Genomic DNA, 12549 nt, shown 5'->3' with positions numbered 1-12549 from the left:
GCGGGAAGGTTGCAGGTCCAAGGGAGAGGCCCTGCCCAGGTGTCCTGGGCAGGGCCTGCATGTGGGGACCCCTGGAGACGGCCATGGTGGGTGACTCAAACCTGTAAGGGGCAACCAGCCTGCCAGGAAGGACTGATGACCGGGCAGGGGCAGGGCCAGAACCTGTGGCTGTGGGGCCAGCAAGGACTGGGCAGATGGGACAGTAGCCGGGCGGCCTTTCCCAGCGAGGCGTCTACAGTGGAGGCCCTGTCTGAACCCATCAGTCTCCTGGCAGAAGCAGACGGAGCAGGGGGCGCATGGGGAGAAAAGTTTTCTGGTCCTTCCCAGCCCCGTCTCAGGGTGGCCTCTGCCCCAGGCAGGTGCTGCTGAGCAGAGCACCCGGTCAGACTGCTGTCTGGCAGCCAGGCCGTCCCTGGGCAGAGTTGGGGGCTGGGGCGCGGCCGGCGCGGGGTAAGAGGCTGTCACGGGCAGCGTATTGAATGTGAAAGCAATTAAAGCCACCAGCAGTGTTGGCTCCGGGCGGGCCTCGGGCGGCGGGGAGCTGCCAGAACACATCTCACCTCGGCGCTGGCGGACGCCTGCCCCGCTGCTGCGCGGCTGCGAGGCCACACCAGAGTTCTCCTGTGGGCGGGGGCCGGGCTTGCACCCACTCCTGTCCGGCACAGGCTGGCTCTGTCCAGCCCTGGGGCATCTGGGACCCCCACCCCACCCGGCACCCACCTCTGGCTTGTGCTACCCCAGCACTGGGGTGCTCAGGACAGAGGCCCACGAGAAGAACCCTCTGGAGTCAGGGCAGGAGTCCCCACAGCAGGCAAGGGGGCTGTGCCCACCCGCACAGCTACCCGGAGCCCCAACTCACCCAGCCAGCAGCCTCCCCTCCACATGGAAGCCCGAATGCTGGGGGCAGCTCCAACAGGAACGTGGTGAGGGAGGGGGGCATTTGCGGAGGACAGTTCAGACCCTAGCAGGTGTTGAGGGCCACTGTGGGGGCCTGGAGGAGGTGGTTAGGAGCAGGTTGGGGGACAGGTGCCAGCGTCCTGCAGGTGCGGGGAGGACTGGCTGGCCAGGACGCATAGCCCTGGTACAGGGCAGACCCTGGGGGCGAGTGTCAGGGGCTGCCCCCCAGTCCTCCTCCTCCGTGCGGACCTCTCCCCTTCCCCACATGTCCCCCTGGGTCTCACCCCCACCAACAGTGCCATTGCCCCATGTGTCTGGCCTTTGCCAGCCCTGTGCCCCCACCATGCCCTCTCCTGGCCCCTCTTGTTGGCACTGTTGGCCACAGTGGCCTTCCCGGGGCGGGCGGTGGCGAGTTCTCACTTGTGAAGCATCCCTGTCAGAAGCACTTAGTGTACAAATTAGCGTGGCCTCCGCGCCTCCTTCCACAGCTCTGGGCGCGGGGCTGACTGGGCCGAGGCTCCAGGCCCTCTCGCACCTGCCCGGGGCGCACGCTGCCCAGTGTGGACCCCTGGCTGCCTCCCCACGTCCTAGCAGGAGTTCCCGCTCCCCACTGGCCGGCTGGGGCTCCCCCAGAACCCCGACCTAGACCCGGGCAGGGGTGACCACATCGGGCGGGGGATGCTTAGTGAGGTATGGGGGGTGGGAGGCCATGGCCCAGCATCCACCCCGAGTGGCCAGCCCTGGTGCCGGGGGCCATGCTGGGGCCCCACCGCCCCACCTGCCCATCGGAGGCCCCGCCACCCCACCCGCCAGCCGGCCTGCCACTCAGGCGGGGAAAATCATCTGTGACAGGCCCAGGAAGGCCGGCCCCGGGGGCCGCAGAGAGACGCGCACAGCTCCTCTTCCCAACATATGGCTGCTGTCGGCCCCGGGCACTGCTGGCCAGTGCCAGCCTTGGGAGCCAGTGGGGGCTCGGGCAGCCGGAGCCTCCCATCACACCCGCCTGGCCGGCTGCCCTCTCTGTCGGGCTCGAGGCTCCGACCCAGCTCCCAGCCTCCTGGGATGGGGGCTCACTCTCCCACTCCAGCAGCTCGGCCCTCCAAGGAGCGTCCAGCAGCCCCGTCCGTCCCAGACGCCCAGGACACACAGAGGGTCAGCCCCACACCCAGCCCAGGGTGGCCAGTGTCCGGCAAGTCCAGGGGAGGACTGCACTGCGTGGGGAAGGGCCCAGCCGGGGTCTTCTGGAGCTGAGCCGCTGGCGGGGAGGGGGCGCTCGGACCCTCCGGAGTGGGCTCTGGGCCGGTCGGAGCTGCTTTGGAGGACTCCGCCTGGCAGAGCTGTGTGCAGGCCCAGGGTGCTAGAGCCAACGACTCCTCCTGGAGCCCCCATGCAGGCACCTCCTAACAGGGTCCCCTTTCCATCAGGTGGAGGACCCCCGAACTTCCCAGGCTCTTCGTGTGCCCCCCATACCCATGGGCCGTTGTCCTGGGCACTCCAGCCAACTCGACGGCCCAGCCCCATCCGTGATCCCCCTGCAGCCCACTGTGGGCCTGCCCATCACGGCTGGCAGCTTTGGGCTGGTGCCAGTTTCATGTGTGGCCTTGACCCCTTCGGCCAAGGCCCAGGCTGCCCTCTCAACCTGGGGTCCTTGGGTGGGTGGGAAGGAGAAAGCCCCCAGGAGGCCTGTGGTCCTTGAAGTGCTCTGAGGTGGCCACTGGCCCTGGGTCCGTTAGCGAAAGGGCAGACATCAGCCATGGCCAGGCACCCTGCACAGCACTGAGCCCACTCGGGGCGGGGTGGGGGGCTCCATCTAACTGCCACTGGACAGACATGCCGGGGTTTCAGGCCCCGCGTGGGGCTTACAGCCTCCGTCCCGACACTGGCTGAGCCGACGCTGAGGGGATGAGACAGGCCTGTCCCCGGGCACTGGCCATGCCGGGCGCTGCCTCCCTGCCTTCCCTGAGCCCAGCTCTCCGTCCTGGCCTCGCGCCCCCCCGGCACACAGTCTCGGTGTTAATGGAGGTGACAGGCGGGCAGCCGTGGGCAGACCGGGCAGAAGAGGTTAATGGCCAACATGAGCTTCTGGCTGAAGGCAGAAGGAGGGGCCGTGGGGGCGCCATCCCACCCTGCACTGGGACTGGCTAACGAGACATCAGGGCACCCACGAGGACCCACCAGAGCAGAAGTGCCTGCCCCGTTCTGCAGAAGGGGGCTGTGGCCCAGGAAGTGGGGGGCACAGGTGCCCAAACACAGTCTCAGTCACCACCTCAGGAGAGGCCACCTCTCCAAACCCAAGGTCGGCCCTGTCTGCAAGGGCTGGGTCCCAGCAGGTGGGTCATGGCCACAGTAAGGAGGCCGCTGTGCCCAGGAAGCCCTGGGATTAGGGGGTGCTGACACTGACCACCCAGCCTCTCTGGGCTGTTCGTGGTGGGGACAGTCATCTGGGCACCCGAGGTACCGGCCTCACACACCCCTCACCCCCACCATGCATGGGCTGTCTGGGTGCAGCCACGGCTGAGTCTCACGACCCCCACCAGCAAGTGCAGGCCCTCTTCCTCCTGGCCAGAGCCCTCCCTGGAGGATGGAAACGTGTCTGGGTTGTGCCCCTGGGCTCCCCTGGGGGCTGCCACCTCTACTCTTCTCACCCAAACTTCTGCAAAGGCTCGTCCGTGGTGAGGAGGGGCGTGGGGGGCTCCAGCTGCTCCCTCCGGCCTGCTCAGCACTGAGCACGGCCTTGTCCCCCTCTGGGGCTCCTCGGTCCTCTGAGCTTCACTGGACTTCATTCCCTGCTGCTGAGATCGAGGCCCCCCAACACCAGGGCTCCCTGCTCCCTTACTGTCCTTCCCCTGGATGATGGCCAGAGCCTCCAGCCAGCCAGTCTCCTGTGCTGTCAGCTGTGGCCTCTTCCAGACCTTCAGAGGGTCAGCCTCGGGCTGACCAGTGAGGGGCTACTGGTGTCCGGGTGACCAGCAGTCCCTCGGGTCACCGTCTCAGGGTGACCTCGGCCCCTAGTGTCGCCGGGCAGTGCTCGGCTGAACACGTCCAGAGCAGGGTCTATGCACAGAAGCAGCCGGCCTCCTGGCCCCCACTCTCCACAGGGCTGCTGGCGTGACGGAGCCCAAGCTGTCTCCCGGCCCGGGGCTGCCTGCACGGTCAGCTGGTCAGCTGGGCCAGGCCAGGCGGGCAGAGAGAAGATTGGCATGCTCTGCCATCCACAGCACCCCTCCCAGTCCCCGGCCCCACCCCAGGGACTTCCCTCAGACGCGTGTGGGTGGCTGTGTCAGAGAAGGTGGCATGGGGGCAGGAGGGAGACAGAGCCCCACGCCTACCCCAGAACCAGGGGCCGTTCCTCATGGACCCTGGGTGTGCTCTGCCAGACGCCAGGCCTGGCCATCCGCCCAGTGCACAGAGAGGAACTCCTCAGCCAGGCCGCGGCCACGGAGATGCTGCTGGACTCTCTTCTCCGTCCCATTTGAGGAGGGACACCCAGCAGCCCCATGGGGTCTTCCCTTCTTCCCCAGGGCTCCCCTGACCCTAACCTGAGCTGGAGACAGCCCCGGAGCCCACTGCTGAGCCTGCAGGGAGTCCCAGGTCCCGGGGCGGCCACGTGAGTCGGGGCTCCCTGTGCCTCCTCAGAGCCAGCCCGGAACAGCGCACTCCCCTCTGGCTGAAGACCCCCCAGGCCCACCCATCACATGCATAGGGTTTAGGACGTCTCTCCTGAGCGGAGGCAGGAGCTCTCCGGAGAGGTCGTGTCGGGCTCTACCCCAGCCGTGCCTGTGTGTGTGTCTGAAAGGGAGCAGGCCGGTCAGGTCAACCTCCCCTAGGACCTAGCTGAGCAGTGGGACTCCAGACCTCTCTGTTCCGGCAGCTCAGGGAGGGACTTGGAACTTGGTGCAGCGAGGGAGGTGGGGCTGGGAGGTGCCCTGGCCAGAGGACATTGGGGGAAGGGCTTCGTGGTGTGGCCGGGGGTCCAGGCCCCGCCCTGGCCCTGCTTCCCACCTCCACGCCCCCCGCGTCCTCTCAGGAGGGGACTCCCGTGGAGAGGGGGTCTTTCAAACGGCGGCACGGAAGTGCAGAGTCTGGTGGTGCAGCCCGAGGCACCTCCCAGGGGAGTGGGGAATGGGGGCTGGAGGGGCTTCTGCACTCAGAAAGCGGGGAGGATGCCTGGAAATCAGCCCCAGGTGGAGGCCGACAGCCGCAGGGCGGGGTGCGAGGGGCCGGGCCTGGCAGCCTCCCGTTTGGAGGAAAAGAGAAAGGGAGGGCAGGGCTCGCCCAGGGAGGGCGCCGAAGGGAGCCCGGCTCTGCAGCCCCGCGCCAAGCGCTGCCCTCCCCGGCCAGCTCCGGCCGCGGCCCCCCTGTCCCGGGGCTCAGCCCGCCGGGCCTTGGCTTGGGTGGGCCGGCGGCTGTCAGGGGCCAGAGCCCTGACGGATGAGCGCTGACGGCCCCTCTCCCGCGCCCCGCGCCGCTGACACCCATCACGCCGGGCGGGGACCCGGGAGACCTGGCGGCCTCTGCGCACCCCCGCGGCAGCCTGCGGGCGACGGGGACGGGAGGCGCGGGGCGCCCCTCACTCGGCCGCACACCTGTGCCGCAGTCCGCTCGCCGGGCGCTGCCTCCCGGGGTCCCGCCGCCCCACCGCGCGCGTCGCCCCGAGAGCTGAGCGGGTCCCGGCGCACGATGCAGGTGAGTGCGCTCGGGGAGCGGCGGGGGCGGCGGGGGCGGCGGGGGCGGCGGGGGCGGGGGGCCCGGGGCGCCGAGGGGCTGCTCGCCCCTCCCGCCGCGAGCGCGGTCGGAGGTCGCAGCGCCCCCCGGAGCCCGGCGCCCAGGCGCACGCGCGCCCGCCTCTGCCGCCAACTTCAGCGGGTGCGAGCGGCGTCGGGGGTTCGCGGGCGGCGGCGGAGGCTGCGGAGTCGCTGCCGCGAGACTGACCGCCGGCCCGAGGGGTCCGGCTCCGGGCGCCCGGCCTCAGTTTCCCCCCGGGAGCCACATCCTACCTCGAGAGCCCGAGCGCGTCCGCGGGGTCCGAGTCGTTGCCGGCACGGGGCGGGGAGGGCGGGAAGTTTTCGCCCCACGCGCGGCCTCAGACTTGGCGGCTCCGCGGGCTCCGCTCCCAGCCGGGCGCAGGTAGGGGTGGCGGGGGCTTCGGGGGCTTCGGGGGCGGCGGGTGGCCAGGAGTGTGGGGGCGCGAGGGGCGGCTGGACCCTGCACCCCACTTCTCGGCGTCCAGGAGCTGCGCGAGGGGAGGGAGGTCCGCTCTCAGGGGCTGGGCGGGAAGGGCAGGGGCCGGGTCTGCGGTCTGGGACGGGAGCCTGCCCTGGCGCTCTCCTCACCCGCCTGTGTGGGGCTCCCCGCTTCCGGGGTGGGGGGCAGCGGGGTCTGAGGGTGGCTGGTCAAGGGTACCCGGCTGCTGGGCGCCACCTCCTGACCCAGGGTGGGGCCTTGTGCCCCTTCTGCCACCAGTTCTCCCCCAGACAGGGAAAGGTGAGTGGGGCCGGGTATCCTGGCCAGGCACAGGGGTGCAGGGTGCCCAGGCAGCCACTGCTGGGTCAGGCTGGGACGTGCGTGTGAGTGCCTGTGCTTTTGTGTGCGTCCGTGTGCCTGCTCTCCGGGGGTGTCTTTTGCTCTGTGTACACACACCAGGTGAGTGCCAGGCATCCTCCCGGCCCCCATGGGGTCGGCAGCTGCTGATAACAGCCCCTCGGAGAAGCCCCTGACCCAGGAACTCCGGGTTTCTGCTGGGAGGCGGGATGGGTTGTGGCACCAGTCGGCACAGCTGTGTGGCTCGCAGGGCTGGGTGATCGATGGCCCCGCACAGCCGCCTCTGTCGCCGGAGCACCCACAATTTGTCATCCACATGGGGTGGGGGGGTGGCAGGCAGGGAGAAGGGGCCGCCTCTGCACCCATCACCCAGTCCAGGTCGTGTGCAGCCCCTCAGGGAGCCCCAGGCCCTCTCCTGGCCCAGCTTTCGCCTCTCGACCCCCACCCTGTCTCAGCCACAAACCAGCCAGTCCGCCTCTGCCTGCCCACGCAGCCCGTGACCCCCTGCAGGGCCCCAAACCTTTGGACGAGCAGCCCTCTCCTGCCGTTAGCGGTCACCCCAGCGATGCTCACCCGGGTTCTAGGGGCAGCAGACAGCACTGCCCCAGCCCTACCAGCTCAGCCCACCTGCCATGCATGACCAGCCATGTCTGCATGTGTCCTGGGTGGTGTGTGGTGCCTGTGTGCACGCGTGAGTGCCGTGTAGGAGTGGGTCGGAGAGCCTCCCACACCCTGGGTGTGCTGTGTGTTATCACAGACGAGCAGCCATGTCCGTGACAGGGTGCGAGGCGTGTGTGCGGCCAGGGTCCTTGCCCTTGGTGGCAAACTGTTCTGCGCTGGCTAGATGGCACAGAGGTGGCTCCACCGGGCACTGGGTGAGGGCTCTACGTGAGCCTGTGTCCTGTGCACACACGCTCGAAGCTCGTGTGCGCAGGCGTGCCGTGCACCCCACACAGGCAGTGCCGGGGCGGTGGGCAGCCCAGGTGGTGGCCCAGATGGAGTGTGGAGCGCATACCAGCACCGTGTGGGGCGTGGGGAGGAGCGGGTCTTGGCTGAGTGTGGCCGCTGCAGGCTTGGCCACTGACCTGCCTGAAGCCACCCAGATGGAGCTGAGCTGAGCAGGTGGCTGAGCCACGGGGCCATGCTGGGACGTCCACTCCCCACAGCCTGGCCTGGCCCCATGTGAGGCTGACCCCCTCAGAGACCCCCAGTGTCCACCTGACGCCCTGCTGGAACAGGCTCTGCATGCTCGGGTGCACACACACGTACACATACACACGCACACATGCACACACATGTACACACGCACACACGCGTACACACGCGCGCCCGCAGCGTCATCCCGTGCAGGCCCTAGTGTTGGTGTCTCGTCTCAGTGCCTTTCCCTCGTTTTCGAACAGGGGCGAGCAGGGGTTGCCGGGGGGCCTGAAACTCGGAGGCTGATGCCTTCCTGGAGTGAGACCTGGTCACGCTGACTCTTTTAGCCACTCACATGCTGTGGGGAGACGGGTGTGGGCTGAATTATTCTAGAAATCGGCCAGCGAGCGGGCCTGGCCTCGGGGGTGGGGACTTGTGTAGGGTCAGCCGGTAAATAAAGGACACCTAGTTAAAATCAAATTTCAGATAAACAAGGAACGCGTTTCTCGTGTGTGTTTCCGATGCTGCCCAGGCTACACGAACTCTCAGAAGTGACGTGCTGCTGCTGGTCTCAGTCAGAAGCCGCTGAGTGTCTGGACTTGTGTTTTTTTTGGTGCCCTGCACTTTGCTGCACTGGCCACCCTGGAAGTGTGCATGGGGAGGAGCCACAAGAGGGGGCCGGGCAGTGCAGGGAGGAGGCAGGGGGCACCCTGGGCTCCCGTCCCTGGAGCTTCGCGAGCCCTGCATGGGGAGCAGTGGGGAGTGGGCTGGGCGCTGACTGTGGCCACATCTGCAGGTGGCCGTGGTGCCCGGACCTGCTGCATAGCAGGCTGCCATGTCTCGGGAGGCGGGCTCGTGCCGCATGGGCACAGGGGCGAGGGCGCGGTCTCGGAAGCCGAAGAAGCCACACTACATCCCGCGGCCCTGGGGCAAACCCTACAACTACAAATGCTTCCAGTGCCCCTTCACCTGCCTGGAGAAGTCGCACCTCTACAACCACATGAAGTACAGCCTCTGCAAAGACTCCCTCTCCCTGCTGCTGGACTCCCCAGACTGGGCGTGTCGCCGCCGCCCCACCACGCCCAGGCCCCACGCGCCCACCCCAGACCGCCCTGGGGAGTCCGACGCCGGCAGGCTGCCCCGGGGAGCGCGGCCCCCAGATGCTGCCCGCACGCCTGACCACGTCGTGGATGCTGTTGTCCACTCCCTGCACCGTGGCAGGGGCCCCAAGCCCAGGGCTGAGGGGTCCCCAGGGCCACCACCCCCTGGGGCTAGGGCCACCCGGAAAGGTCCCAGCCCTGGTGGGCTCCTGCCTGAGTCGTGGAAGCCAGGGATGGGAGGGGCCCCAAGGGGCGTGGCTGTGGGGGACATGGCCTCAGCAGGCCCTGAAGGCAGCGTCCCCTGCTACCCCCCACCTGCTCCAGGGGAGTTCCCGGAGGCCCACAGCCTCCACCTGTCCCTGCTGGGTGTCAACTACCCACTCAGCTCGGGCCTCTTCTCCTACCTGGGGCCCTCACTGGCCGCTGCGGCCCACGTGCCCTTCCTGGCCTCAGCCAGCCCCCTGCTGCCCCCGGCTGCGGCATTCCCAGCCCTGCAGCCCCCTCAGCGCCCCACCCCGGTCCCCCGCCTGTACTACCCGCTGCTCCTGGAGCACACTCTGGGGCTGCCCACAGGCAAAGCTGCCCTTACCAAGGCCCCCGTTCCTCCGAAGGGTCCCCCTGGGACTCTGGCTCCTGGCCTGCTGAAGGCACCCGTTCCAGGGCTGGGGCCGTGGCCCCGAGTCACCCCCAGGGACTCAGGACAGGAGGGGGAGCTGGAGCGGGCGGCCCGGAGTGACCCCAGGAGGAGGCTGTCCCTGGAAAGCAGGCTGGAGCTCCCGAAGGCGCCCCCTGGCCTCACAAAGTTCTGTTCCCGGAGCAGGTAGGTGTCTTGGGCGCCCAGTTCCTGGGGAGGATGGGCCGGGGGGCTGGGCATGGTGGCTGGGGTCCATCCTCAGCTCAGCCACTGGGAAAGCGGGCTCCAGGCCACAGAGGACAACTGAGACCTAAGAGCCAGTGCGGGGGTCCTTGGGGTCTCCGGGAGAGCCCGGGCTCTAGGCTGGGGCCATGGGGCAGAGGACATGAGGGGGGTGGGGCAGGGCTGGGGGCACCGTTGGGGGAGTTCAGCCTCACAACTGGCTCCCACACCCCCAGCTTGCCCACCGGCTCCTCTGCGATGATGTGGCCTGAGGACAGGGAGCCGGGCGGCCCCGAGGGTCCCTTCCCGCCGCAGCCACGGGGCTCAGCGCCGGGAAGCCCAGGGCGCGTGGGTGAGGACCTGACCCGGGCCCTCGGTGACTACGCCAGTTTAGAGCGACGCCTGGGGCAGCTGGTGCCCGCTGGGGGCCTAGCCCCGAGTCCCCTGCGGGAGCAGCTGGGCAAGATCCGCCTGGAGCTGCTCACCATTCACCAGGCGCTGGAGCGGGCCTCCAGGCCACCTGACGCACCCCTCGACCTCTCTGTGAAACGCGCACCTGCCAAGGGGCCCGAGGCTCTTGGAGAGGCCTGGGGGCAGCCGGAGCTGGGTCCCATGTTGGCTCGAGGGACCCCCGAGCGCCCCAGCATGCTGGGCCTGGCAGCACCCCAACCCTTCTCTGGCCACACCACCAAGTGTGAAGCCGACTCCAGCGTCCCCCCACCAGGCCTCCCCCTCCCGGCCCCGGACGACCCTGTCCTTCCTGGCAGTGGCTGGGGCACCTGTGTCGGGACGGGGAGTTCCCAGAACCCTGAGGCTGTCTGCGGCCTGCAGAGCCCCCCGGGTGCCGAGGTCTGACTGTCTCCGCCCGAAGCAGCCCGACTCTCACCTGGTCCAGCCCCGTGGCCAGGGCCTGGGACCCGTCCCCACTCAGCATGCATGTGGATAGACCCCCTTGGGCCGTGGCCAAGGCTTGTCCCTGGGGCCACACAGAGACAGGGGAGGTCACGGTTATTTATTAATCGCAACTGTGGACATTAAAACAGAAACTGTCTTCACGCACACCGCCTGTGCTTCCTCCTTTTGGGGCCCTGGTGTAGGCACCTGGACACCTGCCTGAGGAAACGTCCTGGCCTGGGAGTCCTGGGTGCGCTTCTGTCCTCAGACCCGGTCCCCTCCTGTGGGGGTTAGAGTCTGGGGGTGGGAGGGGACGTCGGCGTGGGGAGCTGAGCAAGGAGAGGAGTGTGGTCTGGGCTGCCTGGGGTGATCTGGCCTGTGTTGTAGTGCGTGGGGGGTGGGCACAGACCCCTGAATCCAGCAAGGCAGCACTAACATCGGCTCTCCTGCAGTTAAACGGTGGCCCCAAGGCTCCATGGCTGGAGGCTGCTCACCCAGCGTGGGCTCTGCTGGACTCTGCCAGCCCCTGCAGCCACGATAGGCATCAGCCTTCACAGCTCACTGCCTCCCTCCCGGCATGGCCTGGCTCAGCCTCCCATGGGCACGGGATGGGCAGGCAGGGAGGGGCACCCGGGACCCCCACAGCAAATCACTTCCCTCCTGGGAGAGCTGGCCACGCCCTCAACACCCACCCTGGAAGGGGCCTTGGAGCCCACATTGCCCCGGAGGAGGAGAAGCAGTTCCTGCCTGTGCCCGGCTCCCTGAACTGAGCTGGGCTGGACCGGCCGGGCTGGGGCAGTCCAAGCAGGCTGGCAGCGGCCCCATTAACTGCCATGGAGATAGCATCAGCCCAGACCCTGCCTCGGGGCGGCCAGAGCTGGGGAGTTGCCTGGCCAGGGAGATAGCATCGGCACCCCCAACCCACTGCCTCGGGGCGGCCAGAGCTGGGGTGCTGGCTGCCCAGGCTCGGAGCGCGGCGGGGGGGTAGAGGGGACAGGTCCCGGCTGGGCTCCTCTACCCAGAGGTTTCATGGAGGGGCTGCAAGGGGCCCCGGGCAGTCAGGAAGTATCCCCAAGTCCCGAATCTGAGGGAGACTCCCTGTCCTCAGCCCCGGCACCTCCATGTGTCCACTGCACCCCAGTTCCTCACCCCCGCGGGCAGACAGGTGAGCATGGCCTTGCTGGGGGCAACGGCACCCGTCTCACAGGTGTGGAGACACAACCTCCTCTGTCACCCGTGGGGAGCAGGACAGGTTTTGCAGAGGGCACCTCAGCCAGCAGGTCACCCGCCCGTGGTTCAGACGCAAGGACTCTGCTTGGGGGTGGTGGCCTGGGGCTGCCTTGCCACTTGGAGTAATGAACTTGCTGTCTATGGCAGGCCACGAGGGACTCCCTGAAGCGGGTGGGCTGCGTGGCATCGGGCTGTGCAGGGAAGAAGGAACAGCGTCCGGCCAGAGGGCGGCGTCTGCACGGAGGCAGCACCGGGAGTCTTTGGGGAACTTGGGTTTTTATTCCACAGAAGCTTCCGGGGCTGAGGCCCAAGGCTGTTCTCTCCCTCCTCCAACGGGCCCAGCTGCGTCCCTGCCACTGGCTCCTCCCCCTTCCTCGGGCTCTAGTTTCCAACAACAGAGACTGCAGCCACCCAGCCCCGGAAAGCGTCCAGCGCGACAGGCCCCACGTAGAAGAAGCGTCCCTGCCTGGCCTCTCTCTGCAGGACAGGTGGAAGCCCTCGGAACAGGCTCCCTCACCCCTCAGGGGTCAAAAGTCTTCCTGACTGAGGGACTCAGGGAGAAGGGCTAAGTGTGGGCAACCCCCAAGCAGAAAAGGGTTTCACAGGCAGATGGATCTGAGAAATGCTGCTGGTCTGTCCCCACAAGGCTGTGATGCCCATGAGCTCATCTGGGGCCCAGAGCAAAACCCACAGCGAGCTCCATGGACGGCGCCTCCCAGACTCAAGTTCCAGGCACAGAGATGCTGGGGTGGCTGCTGGGCCCTGGGTCGCCTGGAGGGCACCAGGAGGAGCGACTTCCCCATTCCCGCACACAGTGGGGCCTTATTCTCTCCCACGCCACCCGAAACTTGGCCCAGTTGCAGAGAATCGGGGACGGTGACTGGCCTGCCTGGA

At 68.2% G+C, this 12549-nt stretch overlaps 1 protein-coding gene across 2 annotated transcripts; it reads left to right on the top strand.

Moving 5' to 3' along the window:
- Window positions 1–4124: 4124 nt before the first annotated feature.
- PRR35 (proline rich 35) lies at window positions 4125–10587 on the top strand. 2 transcript variants are annotated; one of them, XM_039477733.2, is made up of 3 exons: window positions 4125–5583; window positions 8372–9495; window positions 9768–10587. In XM_039477733.2, the coding sequence occupies exons 2-3, from the start codon at window positions 8411–8413 to the stop codon at window positions 10384–10386; spliced, it is 1704 nt and encodes a 567-aa protein (XP_039333667.2). In that variant the 5' UTR covers window positions 4125–5583; window positions 8372–8410; the 3' UTR covers window positions 10387–10587. The 2 variants fall into 2 exon arrangements, with proteins under 2 accessions (XP_039333667.2, XP_039333665.2); XM_039477731.2 differs by having other exon boundaries at window positions 8062–9495.
- The last annotated feature ends 1962 nt before the right edge of the window (window positions 10588–12549 follow it).

The sequence above is a fragment of the Saimiri boliviensis genome, chromosome 12 (genome assembly GCF_048565385.1).
Source record: "Saimiri boliviensis isolate mSaiBol1 chromosome 12, mSaiBol1.pri, whole genome shotgun sequence".
Classification (NCBI taxonomy): Eukaryota; Metazoa; Chordata; class Mammalia; order Primates; family Cebidae; genus Saimiri; species Saimiri boliviensis.
This window is presented reverse-complemented; position numbering and strand designations above follow the sequence as displayed.

Coding starts and splice junctions, on each gene's coding strand:
- PRR35 (XM_039477733.2), top strand. CDS start 8,411: ATGTCTCGGGAGGCGGGCTCGTGCCGCATGGGCACAGGGGCGAGGGCG. Junction 9,496..9,767: donor AAGTTCTGTTCCCGGAGCAG/GTAGGTGTCTTG, acceptor CCACACCCCCAG/CTTGCCCACCGGCTCCTCTG.